The sequence below is a fragment of the Salmo salar genome, chromosome 12 (genome assembly GCF_965601325.2).
Source record: "Salmo salar chromosome 12, fSalSal1, whole genome shotgun sequence".
In the NCBI taxonomy this organism is placed as follows: domain Eukaryota; kingdom Metazoa; phylum Chordata; class Actinopteri; order Salmoniformes; family Salmonidae; genus Salmo; species Salmo salar.
In genome coordinates, this window is record NC_138302.1 from 27,771,245 (window position 1) to 27,793,823 (window position 22,579).

Genomic DNA, 22,579 nt, shown 5'->3' on the forward strand with positions numbered 1-22,579 from the left:
ATACCCATTGATTCTTGAAGAATATAACTTATTAATGCCTCATGAGCTTAGTTTAACTGTCATATCCCATCAGAACCCCCAAAATAAGCTTTACTAACATTTGGCTAAAGAACGTAAATGTAAACAAAGACTGTATAGCCTCAAAACATGGTGAAAACTATACATTTGATACCATGGATGGTCAGTCCTTGCATCTGTAACCAGTGTGAAATGGTTAGCTAGTTAGCAGTGGGCACCGGTAGCGTTTCAATTGGTGACGTCACTCAGTCTGAGACATTGAAGTAGTTGTTTCCCTTGCTCTGCAAGGACCGTGGCTTTTGTGGAGTGATAGGTAGCGATGCTTCGAGGATGACTGTTGCCAATGTGTGCAGGCAGAGGGTTCCTGGTTCAAGGCGAGGATGGGGCGAGGAGAGGTTACACATCCATAGTGCTGTCTATGAATTTGAGAGTGGTTACATTTCACCAGCCCCCATCCCTTCGATTCTTTTCTAGTGAAAGAGGGGCGGGGAGGTGGCTTTGTTGTTGTTTCAATGGAGGATTCTAGCTTTAAAGGTGTAATATGCAGAAGTTGCTCTGCCATTCTCTGGTTGCAAAATGTCTACCGTAATTTCCGGACTATAAGCCGCAACTTTTTTCCCACGCTTTGAACCTCGCGGCTTAAACAATGACGCAGCTAATATATGGATTTTTCCCGCTTTCAAATATTTTTTCAAAAAAAAAAACACATTCTGTGACGTGGTCAGTTTTTTGGCAGCATGAAGCTTTCATTAGACCAATGAAATTGCCGAACGGGTTAAGGTCAAACAACTTTTTTGTTTGCTGTTTAGATTAAATCGAGCGCTCTCAAACTTCCCATCACTCTGATTACGGTAGTCATTTTGTCACCCTCATCATGGCAAAGACACGGAGAAATGCATATGATGCAGCTTTCAAGTTGAAGGCGATTGATCTGGCTGTTGGAAAAGGAAATAGAGCTGCTGCATGGGAGCTTGGTCTTAATGAGTCAATGATAAGACGTTGGAAACAGCAGCGTGAGGAATTGACTCAGTGCAAAAAGACAACTAAAGCTTACTGCTAATTTTTTATTTTTTGTTACAAGCCGTGTTTCGTTAAAGCCTATTTATTTTTGTTACAAGCCGTGTTTCGTTAAAGCCTGTGTAAAGTTCATTTATTTCAATGTACCGGTAGGCACCTGCGGCTTATAGACATGTGCGGCTTATTTATGTTCAAAAAAAATATATATATTAAATTCAGTGGGTGCGGCTTATATTCAGGTGCGCTCAATAGTCCGGAAATTATGGTAATAGTTCGCCTAATTTCAATTTCTGACAAAACAAGCAATTGTGCAGAGAATCATTGTGCCATCTAAACCTCTGTGAAGTACTGTATCTTTCCAATAGCTGTTTGAAAAACTGAAAGTAAAAGACACAAAAATGAAATTTAAGAATGGAAACATACAGTGAGAGAAAAAAGTATTTGATCCCCTGCTGATTTTATACATTTGCCCACTGACAAAGAAAGGATCGGTCTATCATTTTAATGGTAGGTTTATTTGAACAGTGAGAGACAGAATAACAACAACGAAAATCCAGAAAAAAGCAGCTTGTTACCTGTACAAAAGACACCTGTCTACAGAAGCAATCAATCAATCAATCAGATTCCAAACTCTCCACCATGGCCAAGACCAAAGAGCTCTCCAAGGATATCAGGGACAAGATTGTAGACCTACACAAGGCTGGAATGGGCTACAAGACCATCGCCAAGCAGGTTGGTGAGAAGGTGACAACAGTTGGTGCGATTATTCGCAAATGGAAGAAACACAAAAGAACTGTCAATCTCCCTCGGCCTGGGGCTCCATGCAAGATCTCACCTCGTGGAGTTGCAATGATCATGAGAACGGTGCGGAATCAGCCCAGAACTACACGGAGGATCTTGTCAATGATCTCAAGGCAGCTGGGACCATAGTCACCAAGTAAACAATAGGTAACACACTTTGCCGTGAATGACTGAAATCCTGCAGTGCCCGCAAGGTCCCCCTGTTCAAGAAAGCACATATACATGCCCGTCTGAAGTTTGCCAATGAACATCTGAATGATTCAGAGGACAACTGGGTGAAAGTGTTGTGGTCAGGTGAGACCAAAATGGAGCTCTTTGGCATCAACTCAACTCGCCGTGTTTGGAGGAGGAGGAATGCTGCCTATGACCCCAAGAACACCATCCCCACCGTCAAACTTGGAGGTGGAAACATTATGCTTTGGGGGTGTTTTTCTGCTAAGGGGACAGAACAACTTCACCACATCAAAGGGACGATGGACGGGGCCATGTACCATCAAATCTTGGGTGAGAACCTCCTTCCCTCAGCCAGGGCATTGAAAATGAGTCGTGGATGGGTATTCCAGCATGACAATGACCCAAAACACACGGCCAAGGCAACAAAGGAGTGGCTCGAGAATAAGCACATTAAGGTCCTGGAGTGGCCTAGCCAGTCTCCAGACCTTAATCCCATAGAAAATCTGTGGAGGGAGCTGAATGTTCGAGTTGCCAAATGTCAGCCTCGAAACCTTAATGACTTGGAGAAGATCTGCAAAGAGGAGTGGGACAAAATCCCTCCTGAGATGTGTGCAAACCTGGTGGCCAACTACAAGAAACGTCTGACCTCTGTGATTGCCAACAAGGGTTTTGCCACCAAGTACTAAGTCATGTTTTGCAGAGGGGTCAAATACTTATTTCCCTCATTAAAATGCAAATCATTTTATAACATTTTTGACATTTTTGACATGCATTGACATGCAGTTACATATTGCAGCATTAAACAAAGATCATATCAGTAAGACTATTGTTTCTCTCCTCGTCCAGGAGAGAAGGGACCAGCTGGACCTCCAGGAAATAAGGGCGATCTAGGAGAGAAAGGACTCCGCGGAACAACAGGTGTGTATCTGTCTGCCCTGAATAGTTAGAATCACATGGGATTTAGAACTTTGTGTCTCCTCTTTATTGCTTATCGCCCCCTTCTCTAAGATAACACATAATTGAAAGAAATATGCACTATATACATAAACTGGTGTGAAAATGGGTTGTAAGTACATTTCATAGTGGTTATGTACCCTCTCCGTCACCATAGGTGACCCAGGTCAAAGAGGACTTCCAGGACCAGACGGAGCGAATGGATCCAAAGGACCTGCAGGTAAGTGAACAGATTAGTGAAGAAAAGATTGTGCTGCTAGAATAATCTCAGGCTGTCCTAATATAGACAACCTAATAGTGAAATTCTTCACTCTTATCAATTCTGAATGTGTGGGTATTATTCAACAGGTGCTCCCGGGGCTGACGGTGAAAAAGGCTCTAGAGGTAAAAACAACAACATCCTTTGGTCTATAGAAACCACAACAATATATTTTGGTTGAAAAATCGAGTTGTCCATATAACAACTTTTAGATTTTTACAGGATAGTTAATACCTTTATCATTCCAGGTGACAAGGGATTGGATGGGTTGCCAGGTCCCAGAGGACCAGCAGGACCTCCAGGAGATTCAGGCCTCCCAGGTACAATCAATCAATTAATCAATTTATTAATCGATATATCCATCCATCCATCAATCAATGCTTAGTATTCACTATTTACATTTCAATAACATACATTTTCCACTTGCTTCCGCTGTAGGCATTCCCGGGCTTCAAGGTCCACCAGGTATGACTCTTTGATGCAAAATCATTCCTTGATTTACATTTCAGATACATGGTTTCTCAAATATTGTACAGTAGGCTATACCATTTTTGTAACCCTCCCCCTCTACCCTGTATAGGTATACCAGGTAATCCTGGTCAGCCTGGAGGTAAAGGTAATGTACCTATTACATACTTCCTCTATATCTTTAGTCAAACAGGATTATGATTTCATTCAATCTATCATCATATTATCTTCTAGGCGAAGCTGGAGAACCTGGTAGAATCATCAAAGGTAAGTAAGAGGAAACGACAAGGCGAATTAGAGACATCGTTACACTGGTGGATAGGCACTCTACATCTACAGCTGTAAATATTTCTTGAGATTACTTTATAGTACAGTGTCCACAGTAGAACAGCATCACATGTCCTTAAGTAATGGATGGTCATTGGTCAATCTCCTGTTTGAATTCCAGCTGGTTCCAGTTCGGTTGCCATCCCTGGACCTCCAGGCAGCCCTGGACCCGCTGGTGTTTCCGGATCCCCTGGACTCTCAGGTTGGTACTGAAGCTCTGCATTCTTTAAATGTTCTAAGACGTTGTTCTACAGTTTGAGTAAACACTGTATCGCCTTGACCAGATTTGGATGAAGATCTAGATGTTGGAGATCTTTATGAAGTTCCTCATAGACTTTCCATTGAAGTACAATACGATTTGTGCTCAGTGCTTCTGTTGTGTCTCCTCAGGTCCTGTTGGCCCTGCTGGTCTTCCTGGAACGCCTGGTAAGACCTATTTCACAGATATCCAATGAGACATCAGGGTCCACATACTGTACGTACTTTCCCTTTGATTGTTCATTGTCTTTGTCTCTATAGGTCCCAGGGGAGAAAAGGGAGAGGAAGGAGAGAAGGGAGACCAGGGAAAGCCTGGCATTACTGTACAGACTGTGGAAACCACAGAGAGTGAGTATGTTTGGCTCATATCAATGAATTCTTCCAGACGGCTTGTAACTACCTGACTTGTGAAAATATGTTCTTGTTTTAGACTCGTTATAGTATAGGACTTTCTTATTACCTCTAAACTTACCTTACCCCTTACAACAGGACGTGCACCTGTGGCTAGTCTTCCTGGCCCACCTGGCCCTCCAGGGCCCCCAGGAGAACCAGGTCCCCAGGGTCTTCTAGGTAAGCCATGTGGTTCATTCTCCATGCACTTTAGGACTTCAATGTATTTTTGGATGTATAGCTGTTTTATTTTATTTTGTTCTGATCCCTTTTTCTTATGGATTCTGTTCTTTTTAAAAAGCAAATTCATACCTTATTCCTTCTCAGGTAAGGGTCCCCCAGGTCCTGAAGGTCCTCAAGGAGAGCCAGGTGTACCAGGTAAGGGTCCTCCAGGTCCTGAAGGTCCTCAAGGAGAGCCAGGTGTACCAGGTGTACCAGGTAACGGTCCCCCAGGTCCTGAAGGTCCTCAAGGAGAGCCGGTGTACCAGGTAAGGGTCCCCCAGGTCCTGAAGGTCCTCAAGGAGAGCCAGGTGTACCAGGTAAGGGTCCCCCAGGTCCTGAAGGTCCTCAAGGAGAGCCAGGTGTACCAGGTAAGCCATAACCTGAGAAGAATGTACAATATTATATTGAAATGATATTGTAAAATAATTAAGCTATTGTAAGAATTGTAAGTTACTCTTCAAACCATTTTGATGAATTTCAACTAAACCACAGGTGTTGGTGTGCCCGGCCCCCGAGGAGATAAGGGAGAGCCAGGTAGCTTCGTGCCCAACTCAGGTAGGTGGCCCAAACCTACACTACACTCTCCATACTAATACCTCAACACAATCACTCTACTGTCAAAGATGTCAATCAGTATATATTTTACCTTTATTTAACCAGGCAAGTCAGTTAAGAACAAATTCTTATTTTCAATGACGGCCTAGGAACAGTGGGTAAACTGCCTTGTTCAGGGGAAGAACGACAGATGTTTACCTTTTCAGCTCGGGGATTCAATCTTGCAACCTTTTGGTTACTAGTCCAACACTCTAACCACTAGGCTATCTGCCGCCCCATGTGGTATGGTATGATATGGAAGGTCACGTAATGTAACGCAATGTAGTGGTGAAGTGTAACGCTGTGTTGTCTTTCAGGAACCTTCTTCGCTGGGCCCCCAGGACCTGCTGGCCCAACTGGTCTTCCGGGATCACCAGGTACAGAGGAGTCCAATTCACTGTCTATACCATTTGTGTTTTTATCATAGTCAATTAGGTCGAAACAGAAGTTATGTGCACTCATCTTGTAAATCATTTTATTGTTTCCTAATGCAAACCAGGACCCCAGGGTTACCAAGGTAAGCAATTTTAAAGGCATGTCCATGCCAAAGGGCTGGATTGATGTCATAGTAGGCTATGAACTGGTTCAGTCACATATTATTTACATGGCAGACTTAGTGATAGACTTAAAATGTCAACCTTAACGCAATTTGATCTATGTTTCAGGTGACCCAGGTCAGCCCGGTTTACCAGGAGTTCCCGGAGATCCCGGTGTCGGTGGGTGGATCAAATATTTATCAGAAGCATAGTTAAACATTCAAGCCTACACTTGTGGCTTGGGTTACAACCAACATTTACTTCTGAATTTACTTGATCCTTTTGGGTATATGTTGTATTGTTCATTGTATTGTTTTCTCCACAGGTTTCCCTGGACCCCAGGGACGACCTGGAGGTCCAGGACCAGAAGGGGACAGTGGACTTCCAGGGCCCCAAGGTCCAGAGGGCCCCGAGGGGCAACAGGGTCCAAAAGGTACACCCTTACACCCCTTTAAAGATGCAGTCTGGGATCTTATTAAGCACTTATACATTCGTAACATATACGAATTGCAAAAATAATTAAAACTGGGACCTGTTTTGGTTTATGAGCACTATTTTCAAATCTACTGGCTAAAATTATACAAAAACTCTGGAGCATCACTTTAACAATGTTTATCACTCAATATGGATAATTTGTGTAAGTTAAGCCTACTTATATCTTTATTAGGTGAGGCTGGAGTTCCAGGTGCTCCAGGAATCCCTGGCTACTCCAGTGGTGGATCATCCAGGAGTTCCCCTGGAGCACCAGGTCCACCTGGACCTCCCGGGGCCCCCGGCCATGATGGGCCACCTGGGTCTGGGTCTGGAACACCGGACATTCTTCAATACATCACAGAATACCTCAAGAGTGAGTGAGATGATCTGATCTTTCTTCTTACCTCCAATGAAAAGGAGTGGGGCTAAGCTATGTCCATCCAAAGACCGTTACAAAATTTGATAGCATACGTGACCTCCATGGGACCATATGGTCAACAAAACATGATTTAGTTGTTGTTTGCATAGATGAGGCTAACTAAAATGGTGTCTCATGATCTAAAACCTTTTCTACGCTACTGTTTAGCAGTGCAGTAACTTGTGTATTGTGTTGTCCTTCATGGAGGTGATGGTGTCAGGGAGTACATGTCGGGTCCTCCGGGTCCTCCGGGTGTACCGGGGCCCCCTGGTGGCGGATCAGTGGAGTCAGTGGACGATCTTGCTAGTCGCGTCATTGCGTACATTCAGAGTGAGTCCAGACAAACCAACATCTTATCAAAAGCATTACATATATGAAGTATATCATATTGTATGTTTACCTGGATCTAATACTTCTGTTGACATTTCAGGTGGAGGTATTGCTAGTGGGGTGCCTGGACCTCCAGGCCCGCCTGGCGCTCCCGGTGGAGGCAGTACATCGCTAGATGACATCATCAGCCTTCTACAGAGTAAGTCAGTTGTTTGAGCACAAATGTTGATAATCGGGATGGAAAAAAGAGATAACATTGTGTCATGGGACAGTCAATGAAGTGCCCTTGCCTGATCCGTACCTCTCTCAGGGGAGGAAGTGCGACGCTACGTCATCGGTCCTCCTGGCCCTGCTGGACCTCCTGGCATCCCAGGGATCCCATGGAGAGGTGGCTATGGCTTTAATACCCATGAGGTGGCTGGACGAGTCCTCACTCTAATGAATGGTAAGGAATCACTGACACAGCCATGTCAGATTCACATTTAGATTCATACACACACCATTAGCTTCTTTAACCATAGTGTGTGCAAGTGTTTCCCAAATGGTTGGCCGGGACCTACAGATGGATCTTGGTAAGTAGTTCAATTGATTTAAAATAGTCACGTGATAAGAATTCAGGATTGGGATTGGTTATGGCATCAGAGCAGGGTATGGTGGGCATGCTCGTACCCCCTGGACCTCCCGGCTCACCAGGCCTACCTGGGTCCTACAGTGACATCTCTTAACTTCTGCAAAGTAAGAACTCTGACTAGAGTTCCAAAATCCTGGGAACTTCCAATAAAGTCCATTTTTTCCCCAAAATCCGGGCTGGAGGATTTCCGTAATCAGAATGGAATAGCAGGAAATCCGGAGTCCTCCAACCGGGATATTGGAAAAACCAGGAAAGGTATTGAAAGTTCCTGGAATTTTGCAACCCTAGCTCTGACTACGGACTTTATACTAACATTAGCGTTTAGCACGTTCTTTTCCGCAAGAGCTAAAGGACACGGTTTTGGCTACACATTATATTCCAATCATCTATCATACAGTGCATTCAGAAAGTATTCAGACCCCGTGACTTTTTCCACATTTTGTTACGTTACAGCCTTATTCTAAAATGGATTAAATAGATTTTTTTCCATCATCAATCTACACACAATACCCCATAATGACAAAGAAAAAATAGTTTCGACATTTTTGCTAATTTATTACAAATAAAAACCTGAAATATCACATTTACATAAGTATTCAGAACCTTTACTCATACTTTGTTGAAGCACCTTTGGTAGCGACTACAGGCTCAAGTCTTCTTGGGTATTTATTTTACCTTTATTTAACTAGGCAAGTGAGTTAAGAACAAATTCTTATTTTCAATGACAGCCTAGGAACAGTGGGTTAACTGCCTTGTTCAGGGGTAGAACAACATATGTTTACCTTGTCAGCTCAGGGATTTGATCTTGCAACCTTCCGGTTACTAGTCCAACGCTCTAACCACTAGGCTATCTGCCACCCCAAGCTTGACACACCTTTATTTGGGAAGTTTCTCCCTTTCTTCTCTGCAGATCCTCTCAAGCTCTGTCAGGTTGGATGGGGAGCAGAGCTGCACAGCAATTTTCAGGTCTCTCCAAAGATGTTCAATTGGGTTCAAGCCCAAGCTCTGGCTGGGCCACTCCAGGACATTCAGAGACTTGTCCCAAAACCACTCCTGCGTTGTCTTGGCTGCGTGCTTAGGGTTGTTGTCCTGTTGGAAGGTGAACCTTCACCCCAGTCTGAGGTCCTGGAGAAGGTTTTAACCTCTAAGCTGCCTGCCGCCCCAATGATATTTCTGTACTTTGCTCCGTTCTTTCCCTTGACCCTGACTAGCCTCCCTGTCCCTGCCATTGAAAAACATACCCACAACATGATGTTGCCAGTACCATGGTGCCAGGTTTCCTCCAGATGTGACTCTTGGCATTCAGGCCAAAGAGTTCAATCTTGATTTCATCAAACTAGAGGATCTTGTTTCTCATGGTCTGAGAGTCCTTTAGGTGCCCTTTGGCAAACTCCAAGCGGGCTGTCATGTGCCTTTTACTGAGGAGTGACTTCCGTCTGGCCACTCTACCATAAAGGCCTGATTGGTGCAGTGCTGCAGAGATCGTTCTGGAAGTCACTCCTCAGTCCTTCTGGAAGGTTCTCTCATCTCCACAGAGGAACTCTGGAGGTCCGTCAGAGTGGCCATTGGGTTCTTGGTCACATCCCTGACCAAGGCCCTTCTCCCCTGATTGCTCAGTTTGGCTGTGCGGCCAGCTGTAGGAAGAGTCTTGGTGGTTCTAACTTCTTCCATTTTAGAACGATGGAGGCCACTGTGTTCTTGGGGACCTTCAATGCTGCAGAATTTTTTTTACCGTTCCCCAGATCTGTGCCTCGACACAATCCTGTCTCTGAGCTTTACAGACAATTCCTTTGACCTCATGGCTTGGTTTTTGCTCTGACATGCACTGTCAATTGTGACACCTTATTTAGACAGGTGTGTGCCTTTCCAAATCATGTCCAATCAATTGAATTTACCACAGGTGGACCTCAATTAAGTTGTAGAAATATCTCAAGGATGATCAATGGAAACAGCATAAACCTGAGCTCAATTTCGAGTCTCACAGCAAAGGGTCTGAATACTTACTGTATGTAAATAAGGTATTTCTGTTTTTTATATTTGTAATAAATTTGCACACATTTTTAAAAATCTGTTCTCATTGTCATTGTGGGGTATTGTGTGTAGATTGATGAGATTTTTTTAAATATTTAATCCATTTTAGAATAAGACTATAACGTAACAAAGTCAAGGGATCTGAATACTTTTCGAATGCACTGTAGGTCTAGAGCCAGAATGACTTACTGGACAGTCTGTATATTTATTCCTATTAACAGTTTGACTGATGTCAGTTCTGCCTATCCTTTCTAGATTCTGAATACAGAGGTGCCTTGGGCGCTCAGGGGCCTCCGGGTCCACCTGGTGTCCCAGGCCCTGCTGGCCCTCAAGGTCCCACCGGTCCTTCAGGACAGGCCCCCTACAGCGGCTCTGGATACAGGCTGGAGGAGGTCAAGGACTACATACAGAGTGAGTATGGTAAAATCAATAAGGGTTTCATAAATGCTTTTCTACTAAGTGGATAATGATATGGTATTACAATACTATCCAAAGACTCCTAGAGTTACAACAGTACAGAAATTCTTTGTTTTCCATTATCCACCTTGTAGGTCTAAAACCAGGAAATAAAAGTTAATAGATTACTTGAAATGCATTGAGCCTGTACAATAGGTTACCCTAATTACATCACTTCATGGATGTCCTTCCCATGATAAAAAGGTTACTTATTAAAAAGAAAAATAGACATTGATAGGGGATTTTACAGACTCCCATTCATTTCAAAGCAATAATTTACCCTTGGCATTGAGTTACTGCCCCAGATCAGTGGGTATCAGTGGGTGTAACTGGCATATTGTATTATCCTCACCAGGTGGTCTAAGAGGGCGAATGTTTGGGCCCCCAGGCCCCCCAGGTCCCCCTGGACCCCAGGGACACAAGGGAGAGCAGGGTAACTCTGGGTACAGCCACGCCTTCGACCACAGGAACAGCGAGGGAAGAAGGCTGGCTGAGACTGAGACAGACTTTTCCAATATAGCGGTTCGAGTGACTGACTACATCAAGTGTAAGTGAAACTGAATATCCAATACTGTCATCGCAGTGCTACAATGTGCTTTTCAGAGCTAGACACATTTAACAACATTTAAATGCAATTCTTCAAAGCTTATTTGTTTCCATTGACAATGGATCAAAGGAATGGCACATTGACTTGAATTGGGATGCCAGTTCTAGTAATTAAATTTCTATGCCAATGGGACACACATGTTGATAAGTAAAAATAGTGACCATCGACAATGAATTAAGAGTCCTACTTTTGCTGGTCATTGGATGTAAATGCATACGCTATTTCTGATCTTGATTGTTTCCCATCCCGTAGACCATGGTCTGTTGAGGGACGTGGTTGAGAACCGGTCTCAGCTGGAGAAGTCACAGGTTGTTCAAGGACCCCCAGGACCCCCTGGCCCTCCTGGTGCGCCAGGATTCAGCCGTGTGTTTGGTTCCCATTGTAACGTCACTGACCTTATGGAATACATCAGAGGTGACAATAATACAGTATAAATGCAATTCATTAACGTACAGTACCAGTCAAAGGTTTAGACACACCTACACGCCTAAGGGTTTTTCTTTATTTTTACTATTTTCTACACTGTAGAATAATAGTGAAGACATCAAAACGATGAAATAACACATATGAAATCATGTAGTAACCAAAAAAGTGTTAAACAAATCAAAATATATTTTAGATTCTTGAAAGTAGCCACCTTATGCCTTGATGACAGCTTTGCACACTCTTGGCATTCTCTCAACCAGCTTCACCTGGAATGCTTTTCCAACAGTCTTGAAGGAGTTCCCACATATGCTGAGCACTTGGCTGCTTTTCCTCAACTCTGCAGTCCATCTCATCCCAAACCATCTCAATTGGGTTGAGGACGGGTGATTGTGGAGTCCAGGTCATCTGATGCAGCACTCCATCACTCTCCTTCTTAGTCAAATAGCCCTTAGACAGCCTGGAGGTGTGTTTTGGGTCATTGTCCTGTTGAAAAACAAATGATAGTCCCACTAAACACAATCCAGATAGGATGGGGTATCGCTGCAGAATGATGTGGTAGCCATGCTGGTTGAGTGTGCCTTGAATTCTAAATAAATCACAGACAGTGTCACCAGCAAAGCAACCCCACACCATCACACCTACTTTTCCATTCTTCACGGTGGGAACCACACATGCGGAGATCATCCGTTCACTTATTGTTCATCTCACAAAGACACAGCGTTTGGAACCAAAAATCGCAAATTTGGACTCATCAGACCAAAGGACATATTTCCACCGGTATAATGTCCATCGCTCGTGTTTCTTGGCCCAAGCAAGTCTCTTCTTCTTATTGGTATCCTTTAGTATTGGTTTCTTTGCAGCAATTTCACCATGAAGGACTGATTCACGCAGTCTCCTCTGAACAGTTGATGTTGAGATGTGTCTGTTACTTGAAGCATTTATTTGGGCAGCAATCAGAGGTGCAGTTAATTGCAGATTTCCGAGGCTGTTAACTCTAATGAACTTGTCTTCTGCAGCAGAGGTATCTCTGGGTCTTCCTTTCCTGTGGCGGTCCTCATGAGAGGCAGTTTCATCATAGCACTAGATGCTTTTTGCGACTGCACTTGAAGAAACTTTCAAAGTTCTTGAAATTTTCCGGATTGACTGACCTTCATGTGTTAAAGCAATGATGGACAGTCATTTCTCTTTGCTTATGTGAGCTGTTGACATAATATGGACTTGGTCTTTTACCAAATAGGGCTATCTTCTGTATACCACCCCTACCTTGTCACAACACAACTGATTGAGTCAAACACATTAAGAAGGAAAGAAATTACACAAATTAACTTTTAACAAGGCACACCAATTAATTGAAATACATTCCAGGTGACTCCCTCGTGAAGCTGGTTGAGAGAATGCCTAGAGTGTGTCAAGCTGTCATCAAGGCAAAGGATGGTTATTTGAAGAATCTCAAATATAAAATAAATAACACTTTTTTTTGTTTACTACAGTACACTACATGTGTAATTTCATAGTTTTGATATCTTCACTATTATTCTACAATGTAGAAAATAGTACAAATAAAGAAAAACCCTTGAATGAGTAGGTGTGTCCAAACCTTTGACTGGTACTTTATTTCACATTATACATTTTAATTAAGAACAGTTCCAATTTGTCACGATTGAACATTGGTGGGGCTTCGCCAAAATGCTGATTGCAGCTTTAACTTTATATGAAATAACCTTATGTATCCTCCATAGCCCATGGAAACATTGTGGGACCCCCTGGAAGGCCAGGACAGAAAGGGGACATAGGACATACAGGTCACAAAGGCGAGAGAGGTACATTTTGAACCATTATGCTTTTTAAATCTTTAGAGTTGCACTCTTGATTATTTTCCAGATCTTTGTAAACCCTTGTATTAAAACCTCTCTGGGACATGTGGGACACTAGCGTCCCACCCGCAGGACACACTAGTCAACAGCCAGTGAAATAGCAGGGCGGCAAATTCAAAACAACAAAAATCTCATAATCCAAATTTCTCAAACATACAACTATTATATCCCATTTTAAAGATACACTTCTCGTTAATCCAACCACATTGTCCGATTTCAAAAAGGCATTACGGCGAAAGCATAACATTAGATTATGTTAGGACAGCGCCGAGACAAGAAAAACCACACAGCCATTTTCCAAGCAAGGAAAGGCGTCACAAAAACCAGAAATACAGCTAAAATGAATCACTATCCTTTGATGATCTTCATCAGATGACACTCCCAGGACTCAATGTTACACAATACATGTATGTTTGTTTGATAAAGTTCATATTTATATCCAAAAACCCCATTTTACATTGGCGCGTGATGTTTTGCCTCCCAAAACTTCTGGTGAATGAGCACATCAATTTACAAAAATACTCATCATAAACGTTGATAAAATTTACAACAGTTATTGAAAGAATTATAGATACACTTCTCCTTAATGCAACTGCTGTGTTAAATTTCAAAATAGCTTTATGGCAAAAGCACATTGTTCAATATTCTGAGTACAGAGCTCAGCCATCAAAGCAAGCTATACAGTTACCCGCCAAGTTCTGGAGTCAACAAAACTCAGAAATAGTATTATAAATCTTCACTTACCTTTGCTGATCTTCGTCGGAATGCACTCCCAGGACTCCCACTTCCACAAGAAATGTTCGTTTTGTTCGATAAACTCCATATTTATGTCCAAATACTTCCGTTTTGTTCGCGTGTTCAGATCACTATTCCAAAGGCATAATGCGCGAGCGCAAAACCCAAGACGAAAAGTCAAAAAGATGTTTACAATCAATCCTTAGGGTCTTTTTTAAATAAATCTTCGATAATATTCCAACCGGACAATAGCGTATTCATTACAGAGGAAAAAGAAGGAACGGCGCACCTGCGTGACCGCGCAGTAAACAACTCATTGGTCTCAGGCAGTCCACAGCTCTTATTCTCTCCCCAGTAGCATGAAACAAGGTTCTAAAGACTGTTGACATCTAGTGGAAGCCTTAGGAAGTGCAAAATGACCCCACAGACACTGTAGTTTGGATAGGCAATCACTTGAAAAACTACAAACCACTTCCTGGTTGGATTCTTTCTCAGGTTTTTGCCTGCCATATGAGTTCTGTTATACTCACAGAGATCATTCAAACAATTTTAGAAACTTCTGAGTGTTTTCTATCCAAATCTACTAATAATATGCATATCCTATCTTCTGGGCCCGAGTAGCAGGCAGTTTAATTTGGGCACGTTATTCATCTGAATTTCCGAATACTGCCCCGTCACCAAGAAGTTTTAAGCTACTCAGGCGAGACAAAGTCATAAAATCAGTCCCATTGTGACACTTTCACTCTGAATTCTGGTAAACTAGGACTGGATGGCATCCCAGGAAGGACAGGCCTCCCTGGTCTGGAGTGGAAAAGGGGGGGAAAGGGGGAGAAAGGTACATCATGATTATCACAGAGAACCTATTCAACCTTACCAACATACTTAAGCATGATGCTACAGTAGGATCCATTCTAGGGATACTATATGTAATTCTATCATGATAGTACCATCAATACAAGTGTCCCTGCGATGCATGATGTGTTGATTTGACCTAGTTGTGCAAAAGAGATATGGTTTCATTAAGATTTTAAATTTTTCCACAGGAGAATACACACTTGTGACCAACAGAAGAAAGAGGAATGTTGGTGTTTGAGAAACAAATGATTGATAAATACTCATTAAAGGTGAATGAAAGTCCTATGAAATATGTCATGACTCATGAGCATACATTCTGGGGCCTAATGCCTTGGAGACATTACTGATGTAAATATATCGTTTTCTATAGGAGAAACTGTTGAATAGGACAGTATTCCATGCGCTGATGTATTGTGTTGTGTCAAAGATGTCTTTATGATCTATTTTTACTATAGTGTTTGATCTGGAGTAATTCACCTCCTTGCATGTTGATAGCAGGAATAGTTTGACTATGTGTTGAAAAATAGAACAGGGTGTGCTATTTTTATTCAATAGCTTTTGTACTATTATCGTTATTGTACTTGAGGAAAAACATTTCATATCGAACGAAACTAAAACCATTGTCAAACTCTCCTTTGAATGTACTGGTATCACTTTATAAAAATAAAGCTTTGTTTAAGTTATTTAATCAAAGTGGAACGTAAGGTTCACATTGTTGTTATAGACTCACTGAAGAAACAAACAGGTACACGATATTGTATAGAGGAAATTGTTTATTTACAGAACAATGCAAATCTACAGTACATAGGCATTCTATAAACTATAATGTAAACTTGTCTTAAAAATGCACATTATTTTTTCATGGTTGTTCAATTTCAAACAACATTCTGAAATCAATCATGATACAATTTGAAAAATCAGAAGGAAATCATGACACTAATAACATAACACATATTGACATGATTGGTATTTAATTATATTTTCAATTCAGCTTAAATTTCTGACTTTAAATGAACTATTTGACAATTGAGGAAACTACAATACTATACTGTAGTAAAGATACATTTTCACATAAATAACTACTGGCAGAGTATCTTCATTTTGTGTAAGGTGCACAGCACTCCTTCATTGTGTATGATGTTTTGTTTTTGTTTGCCACTATTACAGACCAATTATAAAATAGCATCGACTGATTGTTGTTCCTGCAGCCAATCAAAAAAAGGTGAGATGACAAATGGACCAATCAGAAGTCATGATGGCCTAAACCGGTCAGGTCCAACAGTTCCTTTTTAACAAATGATTTTAAACTGTATTGAAGGTTATAAGCTACCACCACTTTAGAGTAAATCATGCATATCTATGATAAAATAAGCTAAAACTGTAGTTCTGAAAATGTTATCAAAACTGTTAAACTCATGATAACGTCATATTCATTATCCTTAGATTAAATAAGTAACGAACAAAACATTTGACTATACGAATATAAAGATCACTTGGGGCGGGACTAAGTCTGATTAAAATAACTACACAGAGAGCCACAACATGAATACCGTATCTTCATACATTTTGTTGAAAACACTAAGGCTATTAGCTAGTATGAATGACAATAAAACAGTATCATAATTTCCTTACAAACAAACCCAAAAGCCATGCAGGTCAACTGATGAATATGGTAATGTAATAATACCTTATTAATGGGAGGCAATTTTATAAACAATAGACATATCAAACATTTGCATGAAATTCTAACAAAACAGACCTTCATATAGGACCTCACAGATTTCTATCGAATTATATAACAACGCCATTTGAGCAACCACAGTGAAAACCTTGTCTCTGTCTGGATACATAAAAAAACATAATTTTAATACCCCCTCCTTGATATGCTAAAACAAAATGGCCACTCATCGACTACGCCAAATTACAAAAAGAGAGAAACAAATCTCAAGAGTTGTGCTGAAGATGAAAGGCATGCTCATGAAACCTGAAGAAAGATACTAGCCTGGGAATCTCAACCTTTTCACAAATGTTGAAAAAAAAAAAAAAAAGTGAAAGTAGTGATTCAGTTTGGATTCCAGGCTAGAAGAAAGGAACCATTTCTGACATAAAGATATAAATCCCAAACTGTTATTAATAAGCTCCAAAAAATTACCATAATTATAACATAAGAAGTCAAGCTTGTATCGAAATCCATGCACAACTTCAGGCAGTCACTCCCAAGTCCATTGGAAACTAAATTCAATATCTTGTTAAGATATGTGTGATTGCATATAAAATATATCGTGCCTTTGTCAAGATTCATTATAAAAAAATGTGCTGTTCATCCTTTACCAAAAGTACATTCTTATCATATAATTAGCTCTCTCAAACATCACCATAGATATTGAATATATAAGTTCCTTATATTGGACTTCAGTGGTACAAAATGTTACTTCATCCTTTTTATTTAGTGCAGGGCTACCCAACCCTCTTCCTGGAGCTCTACCATCCTGTGGGTTTTCAGTCCAACCCTAATTTAACACACCTGATTCTACTAATTAGCTGCTCAACAAGACCTTAACTAGCTGAATCAGATATGCTTAATTAGGGTTGGACTGAAAACCTACAGGACTGGAGATCTACAGGAAGAGGGTTGGGCAGGCCTGATTTAGTGCAAATAACTAATGGTATAAAAATCGAGCAGCAATAGTTTTTTTTTCAGAGGAAGCTTAAATTTGAAAAGCCAGTCCATTGAAATAAAAGTATACAGGCACTAGATTCTTCAAGAAAGAAAAAAAATATTCACAAATGAAAAAGAATCAGCAATGAAAAATTAAATCTGCCTGAGACACTTTAGTGACTTGGAGGCAAGGATTTGAGGAACAGAGTGCCAAAATATCAAATTTGAAAATGCATAATGTCAAGAATCTCCTTCGTAACTAATTTCAAAAGAGGAAGCTATAAGAAATAAAACTTTTTTTTTTTTTTCAGTCAGTGGAAAATGATTTGAAATGGATTGAAACGGGGAGGTACTAAAAACACAAATTCTAATTCTTGCTATGGTGTGCCCGACTGAACACGACCCTATACAATGAAAAAGGGGTAAATTATATATAACAGATCACCATTAAAAAGGTCTTCATGATTAACACAGTCTGTAGCTTGAGGGCTACTGTCCCATCCTCGTCCAGAAACCGATAGAGGGGTACACACCCCCCTCGAAGATATCACCCCTTCGTCCCCCTGATTGTCATCAGTGGAGATGGGGCAAGGCAGCAGAGGCTCAGTTTTATTAGTCTGTCTGTCTGTCTGTGTGTGTGTGTGTGCGTGCTCACCAGTCTATTTGTATGTGTGTGTGTATCCATCCGGAGTGTGTTTATATATTAATTGTGTGTGCCTTCAATATGTGGGTGTGGATATATGTTTATGTCCATCCTTAGTGACATGAATGGGTTAACCCCTAGAAGCCAGTGGAGTGGACACTGGGGATGGGGTAGAACTTGGAGATGCGGCTCTGGGCTGAGGGGTTAAGGCACTCTGACTCTCCACTCATCTTAAAGAAGACCTCCTGCTCCTGAAGCTTCCTAGCAAACTCTTCCTCCAGAGCCTAAGAACAACAGACAAATGGTTGGTGAGCGGATCACAAGCAAGAGATTACATAATAATAATTTGGATGCTGCTTATATTTGTACTGTTTTACACATGTACCAGATACGCATTTGTTTTTTACATATCGCCCTGAGATTCCCCCTGAGACACCGTCAGAGAGTGGGGTCAGGGTCAGGCATTATCAGCGGAGCAATTAGGGTTAAGTGTCTTGCTCAAGGACACGTGGACAAGTGTTTCACCTTGTCAGCTCCGGGATTCAAACTAGCGGATTTCGGTTACTGGCGCAACACTCGAACCGTTTGGCTACCTCCCACCCTACCTGCTACCATATGTTTCAACTACAAGTATCTCCATCTCCGAAACAAAATATGTGCCAAATATTCAATAGAAAGAGAAATAATTTCCTGTCAAGGGTTAACTGGTGTAACGGTTACCTTCTTCCTGGGTCGTAGTTTCTCCCTCCACTCCTTCAGCTCCTGGCTGTGCTCCTCATCCAGCTCCTTCAGCTTCTGGGTCTCGTGCTCTATCAGGATGTGGCACTTCTCGTTCTGAAACACACAACCCACACATTGGGTGTTACACGCTGTACTGAATCACGGATGAATCAAAGTGTGTGTGTGTGTGTTTTCTATTGCACCTTGTGCAATTACAGAATCCCTGATATGCATGTGTGCGTGCGCATGCTATATATGTTATACTATACACTCTTAGAAATAAGGGTACGGTATTGTTCCCTGGAGTACAAAAATATCAAAATACGCATAATGTAGCTTCAGAGGTAAACATAATGATCTCACATGATACTGTTTCGTACCTTTTAGGGTACATGTGCAGAGAAAGAGTATAATGGTACATTTTTGCAACCCCTATTATGAATATAAAAAGGTACAATCATCACACTCAAAAAAGGAGTAATGTGAAGGTTAATTTCCCAGGTGACAAATGTATTTTGTTTACCCTCAATACCCACCATACAATGCTAACTTGTCACCTAAAAATAACTAATGACTTTGTCACTGGGGTGGTATCCCAAAAAGGCACATTTGTACCATAATTATTATCTTCATATTTCCCAGCATGCTCTACTAGAGGTAGATTTTTTAAGAATTGTTTTTAATATGTGTTTTTGCATGTACATTGATTGATTAATCATATGCTACACAAAGATAAATAACATAAATGTTTCTAAACTAATCCAATCAGTTCGTTCGACTTATTTCTCCCATTACTGAAATGGTTGTTCCAATTTAAAAGACTTAGGTAGTCTCCTCAAAATGTTCCTAACTCTGGCAGTCATTAAGAATGCATGTTGCAGGTGAATACATTTCCAACAGTTGGATATCCTAACTCTGTCTGGATTCCAATAGGAATTACAAATCACTTTGCAAACCAGCATAAAATGACTTGCAGGTAGACTTGCAAAATTATGGTAAATTTCCCAGGTTTCTAGAAATCACAGTCGGAAGATTCCTGGAAACAGGAGGGAATAAGGAGGAAATGCTCAACCAGAATATCCCAAAATTCCCAGAATCTTGGGTATGTTACCAGAACTTTGCAAGCAGGCCTGATTTAGCCTATAAACCATGAGTTTCATGCCACTGTATTAGAGTAAGGCTTCAAAATAAGGCCTCATAAGATATGTAATGTATTGTCATAAAGAGTTTAATTTTAATGGTAATATTTGCTTAGGAACTCACTTGGTGAAGACCACATGACTGAAAATGAAAGAATTTAACAACAATGTTTCTGTTACTAACAAATACAGTCATGGGTGGTAACTCTACAATTCAATCAAAAAGGCAAATTGGGAAATTGTATTGGAGGCTTGGCACGGGGGGAGTGGCTTTCAGATAGTTATTTTTGGCCACCCGTGAGTGGGAAAATTGTACAAGTTTAAGTGGTCTATGGTAGAGGTCCATTCTTGCCACTTACAAGGAATCAAATGGCTTTGTCACTGTGATGGTACTATATACTGTAACGGAACAAAGCATGCTTTTGTACCTGTGGAGAAAGGTACTATCTGAGGTATGAACTTGGGTACAAATATGTACCCATATCTAAAAGTACAAAAGGAGGACCTTACAGGGTACCACCCCAGTGACAAGAAGTTGTACCCCTTTAGGAACAAATCTACACCTTTATTTCTGAGAGTGTACCTGTAACTGCTGCAGCTCCCTGATGTTGGCGTCACACTGCAGTTGCAGGTCTCTCATCTGGTTCTCATGTTTCTGGTGCTGGTGGAGCCTCTCATTCTTCTGCCTCTTCTCCTCCTGGGCTGCAAACTGTCAAACACACAGAAACATCTCAGTTATTCAACTCACACGAGTATTAAAATAGGCCCAATAACAGTTGGAACTTGATACATGCTTAATTTGCACTGGGAGTCTCAAGCTTGACCTAGCATTGCCTAAAGTACTGTAAATCCAACTAAATCCTTCAGTGGCTGGGAAAGTCCCTTTGACTTGGATCAACAAGCTCTGAGACTTTACCTCTTTCTCCACTGAAAGCAATGTTTATAATCCCTCATTAGCTGGCAGCATTGGCGCAAAACTGAAAGCGCGAACCACCACATTTAACCATGGCAAGGTGACTGGGAATATGGTCAAATAGAAACAGTGTAGTTATTCCCTTCATAAGGCAATCAAACAAGCAAAACATCAGTACAGAGATAAAGTGGAGTCGCAATTCAACTGCTCATACACGAGAAGTATGTGGCAGGGTCTACAGACAATCACGGATTACAAAGCGAAAACCAGCCACATCACGGACACCGGACGTCTTGCTCCCGGACAAGCTAAACACCTTCTTTGCCCGCTTTGAGGAAAACACAGTGCCACTGACGCGGCCCGCTCCCAAGGACTGTGGGCTCTCGTTCTCCGTGTCCGACGTGAGTAAAACATTTAAGCGTGTTAACCATCACAAGACTGCCGACTCAGACGGCATCCCTAGCCGCGTCCTCAAAGTATGTGCAGACCAGCTGGCTGGAGTGTTTACGGACATATTCAATCTCTCCCTATCCCAGTCTGCTGTCCCCACTTGCTTCAAGATGTCCACCATTGTCCCTGTACCCAAGAAAGAAAAGATAACTGAACTAAATGACTATCGCCCCGTAGCACTCACTTCTGTCATCATGAAGTCCTTTGAGAGGCTAGTTAAGGATCATATCACCTCTACCTTACCTGACACACTAGAACCACTTCTATTTGCATACCGCCCCAATAGATCCACAGATGATGCAATCGCCATCGAAACAGCACACTGCCCTATCCCATCTGGACAAGAGGAATACCTATGTAAGAATGCAGTTCATTGACTATAGCTCAGCCTTCAACACCATAGTACCCTTCAAGCTCATCATTAAGCCTGTGGCCCTGGGTCTGAACCCTGCCCTGTGCAACTGGGTCCTGGACTTCCTGACGGGATGCCCCCAGGTGGTGAAGGTAGGAAAAAACACAGGGGCGTGCTTAGCCCCCTCCTGTACTCCTTGTTCACCCATGACTGCGTGGCCACGCACACCTCCAACTCAATCATCAAGTTTGCAGATGACAACAGTAGTAGGCCTGATTACCAACAATGACAAGAAAGCCTACAGAGAGGAGGTGAGGACCCTGGTGGAGTGGTGCCAGGAAAATAACCTCTCCCTCAACGTCAACAAAACAAAAAGGAGCTGATCATTGACTTCAGGAAACAGCAGAGGAAGCACACCCCTATCCACAGACAGAACCGCAGTGGAGAAGGTGGAAAGCTTCAAGTTCCTCGGCGTAAACATCACTGACAATCTAAAATGGTCCAAGAAGAAGGCACAACAGAGCCACTTCAACCTCAGGAGGCTGAAAAAAATTGGCTTGGCCCCTAAGATCCTCACAAACTTTTACAGATAAACAATTGAGAGCATCCTGTCGGGCTGTATCACCGCCTGGTACGGAAACTGCACCGCCCGCAAACGCAGGGCTCTCCAGAGGGTGGTACGGCCTGCCCAACACATCACCGGGGGCAAACTACCTGCCTTCCAGGACACCTACACCACCAGAGGTCACAGGAAGGCCAAAAAAGATCACCAAGGACATACATTTACCAACCGAGCCACGGCCTGTTCACCCCGCTATCATTCAGAAGGCGAGGTCAGTACAGGTGCA

General features: G+C 41.9%; 3 protein-coding genes across 5 annotated transcripts in view; 2 read left to right on the plus strand and 1 right to left on the minus strand.

Annotated features, from left to right (window-relative positions):
- Nucleotides 1-7,640, plus strand: part of LOC106564695 (uncharacterized) — a 21,303-nt gene extending 13,663 nt beyond the window's left edge. Inside the window, exons 26-46 of the mRNA XM_082958808.1 lie at nt 2,857-2,928; nt 3,122-3,184; nt 3,313-3,348; nt 3,472-3,543; nt 3,662-3,688; nt 3,804-3,839; nt 3,926-3,958; nt 4,140-4,220; nt 4,409-4,444; nt 4,538-4,624; nt 4,766-4,846; nt 4,994-5,256; nt 5,381-5,443; nt 5,800-5,859; nt 5,982-5,999; nt 6,148-6,198; nt 6,344-6,451; nt 6,686-6,865; nt 7,118-7,240; nt 7,341-7,439; nt 7,551-7,640. Coding sequence (XP_082814934.1) covers nt 2,857-2,928; nt 3,122-3,184; nt 3,313-3,348; nt 3,472-3,543; nt 3,662-3,688; nt 3,804-3,839; nt 3,926-3,958; nt 4,140-4,220; nt 4,409-4,444; nt 4,538-4,624; nt 4,766-4,846; nt 4,994-5,256; nt 5,381-5,443; nt 5,800-5,859; nt 5,982-5,999; nt 6,148-6,198; nt 6,344-6,451; nt 6,686-6,865; nt 7,118-7,240; nt 7,341-7,415 — 1,565 coding nt within the window. The 3' untranslated portion in view covers nt 7,416-7,439; nt 7,551-7,640. The remainder of the gene's footprint in view (nt 1-2,856; nt 2,929-3,121; nt 3,185-3,312; nt 3,349-3,471; nt 3,544-3,661; nt 3,689-3,803; nt 3,840-3,925; nt 3,959-4,139; nt 4,221-4,408; nt 4,445-4,537; nt 4,625-4,765; nt 4,847-4,993; nt 5,257-5,380; nt 5,444-5,799; nt 5,860-5,981; nt 6,000-6,147; nt 6,199-6,343; nt 6,452-6,685; nt 6,866-7,117; nt 7,241-7,340; nt 7,440-7,550) is intronic.
- Nucleotides 7,416-15,548, plus strand: LOC145859578 (uncharacterized). The gene is made up of 7 exons (XM_082959544.1): nt 7,416-7,443; nt 7,551-7,685; nt 10,158-10,313; nt 10,714-10,905; nt 11,218-11,379; nt 13,131-13,211; nt 15,044-15,548. Exons 1-7 carry the CDS (start codon nt 7,416-7,418, stop codon nt 15,091-15,093), a joined length of 804 nt encoding a protein of 267 aa, XP_082815670.1. The 3' UTR covers nt 15,094-15,548.
- Nucleotides 15,549-15,610: 62 nt separating this feature from the next.
- LOC106564696 (STE20-like serine/threonine-protein kinase) overlaps nt 15,611-22,579 on the minus strand; it is a 33,167-nt gene continuing 26,198 nt past the window's right edge. For all 3 annotated transcript variants that reach the window (XM_014130959.3, XM_045691186.2, XM_014130958.3), the window contains 3 exons: nt 20,600-20,725; nt 18,878-18,991; nt 15,611-18,441 (listed from right to left, as the gene is read on the minus strand). In XM_014130959.3, the coding sequence (XP_013986434.3) occupies nt 18,295-18,441; nt 18,878-18,991; nt 20,600-20,725 (387 nt within the window). In that variant the 3' untranslated portion in view covers nt 15,611-18,294. The remainder of the gene's footprint in view (nt 18,442-18,877; nt 18,992-20,599; nt 20,726-22,579) is intronic.

Excerpts from the sequence above, each read along its gene's own strand:
- LOC145859578 (XM_082959544.1), top strand. The coding sequence starts at position 7,416 with ATGACATCATCAGCCTTCTACAGAGTAA. Across the intron at positions 7,686-10,157 it reads AGTCCTCACTCTAATGAATG|ATTCTGAATACAGAGGTGCC; the intron begins GTAAGGAATCAC and ends TATCCTTTCTAG. Across the intron at positions 13,212-15,043 it reads AGGTCACAAAGGCGAGAGAG|GAGAATACACACTTGTGACC; the intron begins GTACATTTTGAA and ends ATTTTTCCACAG.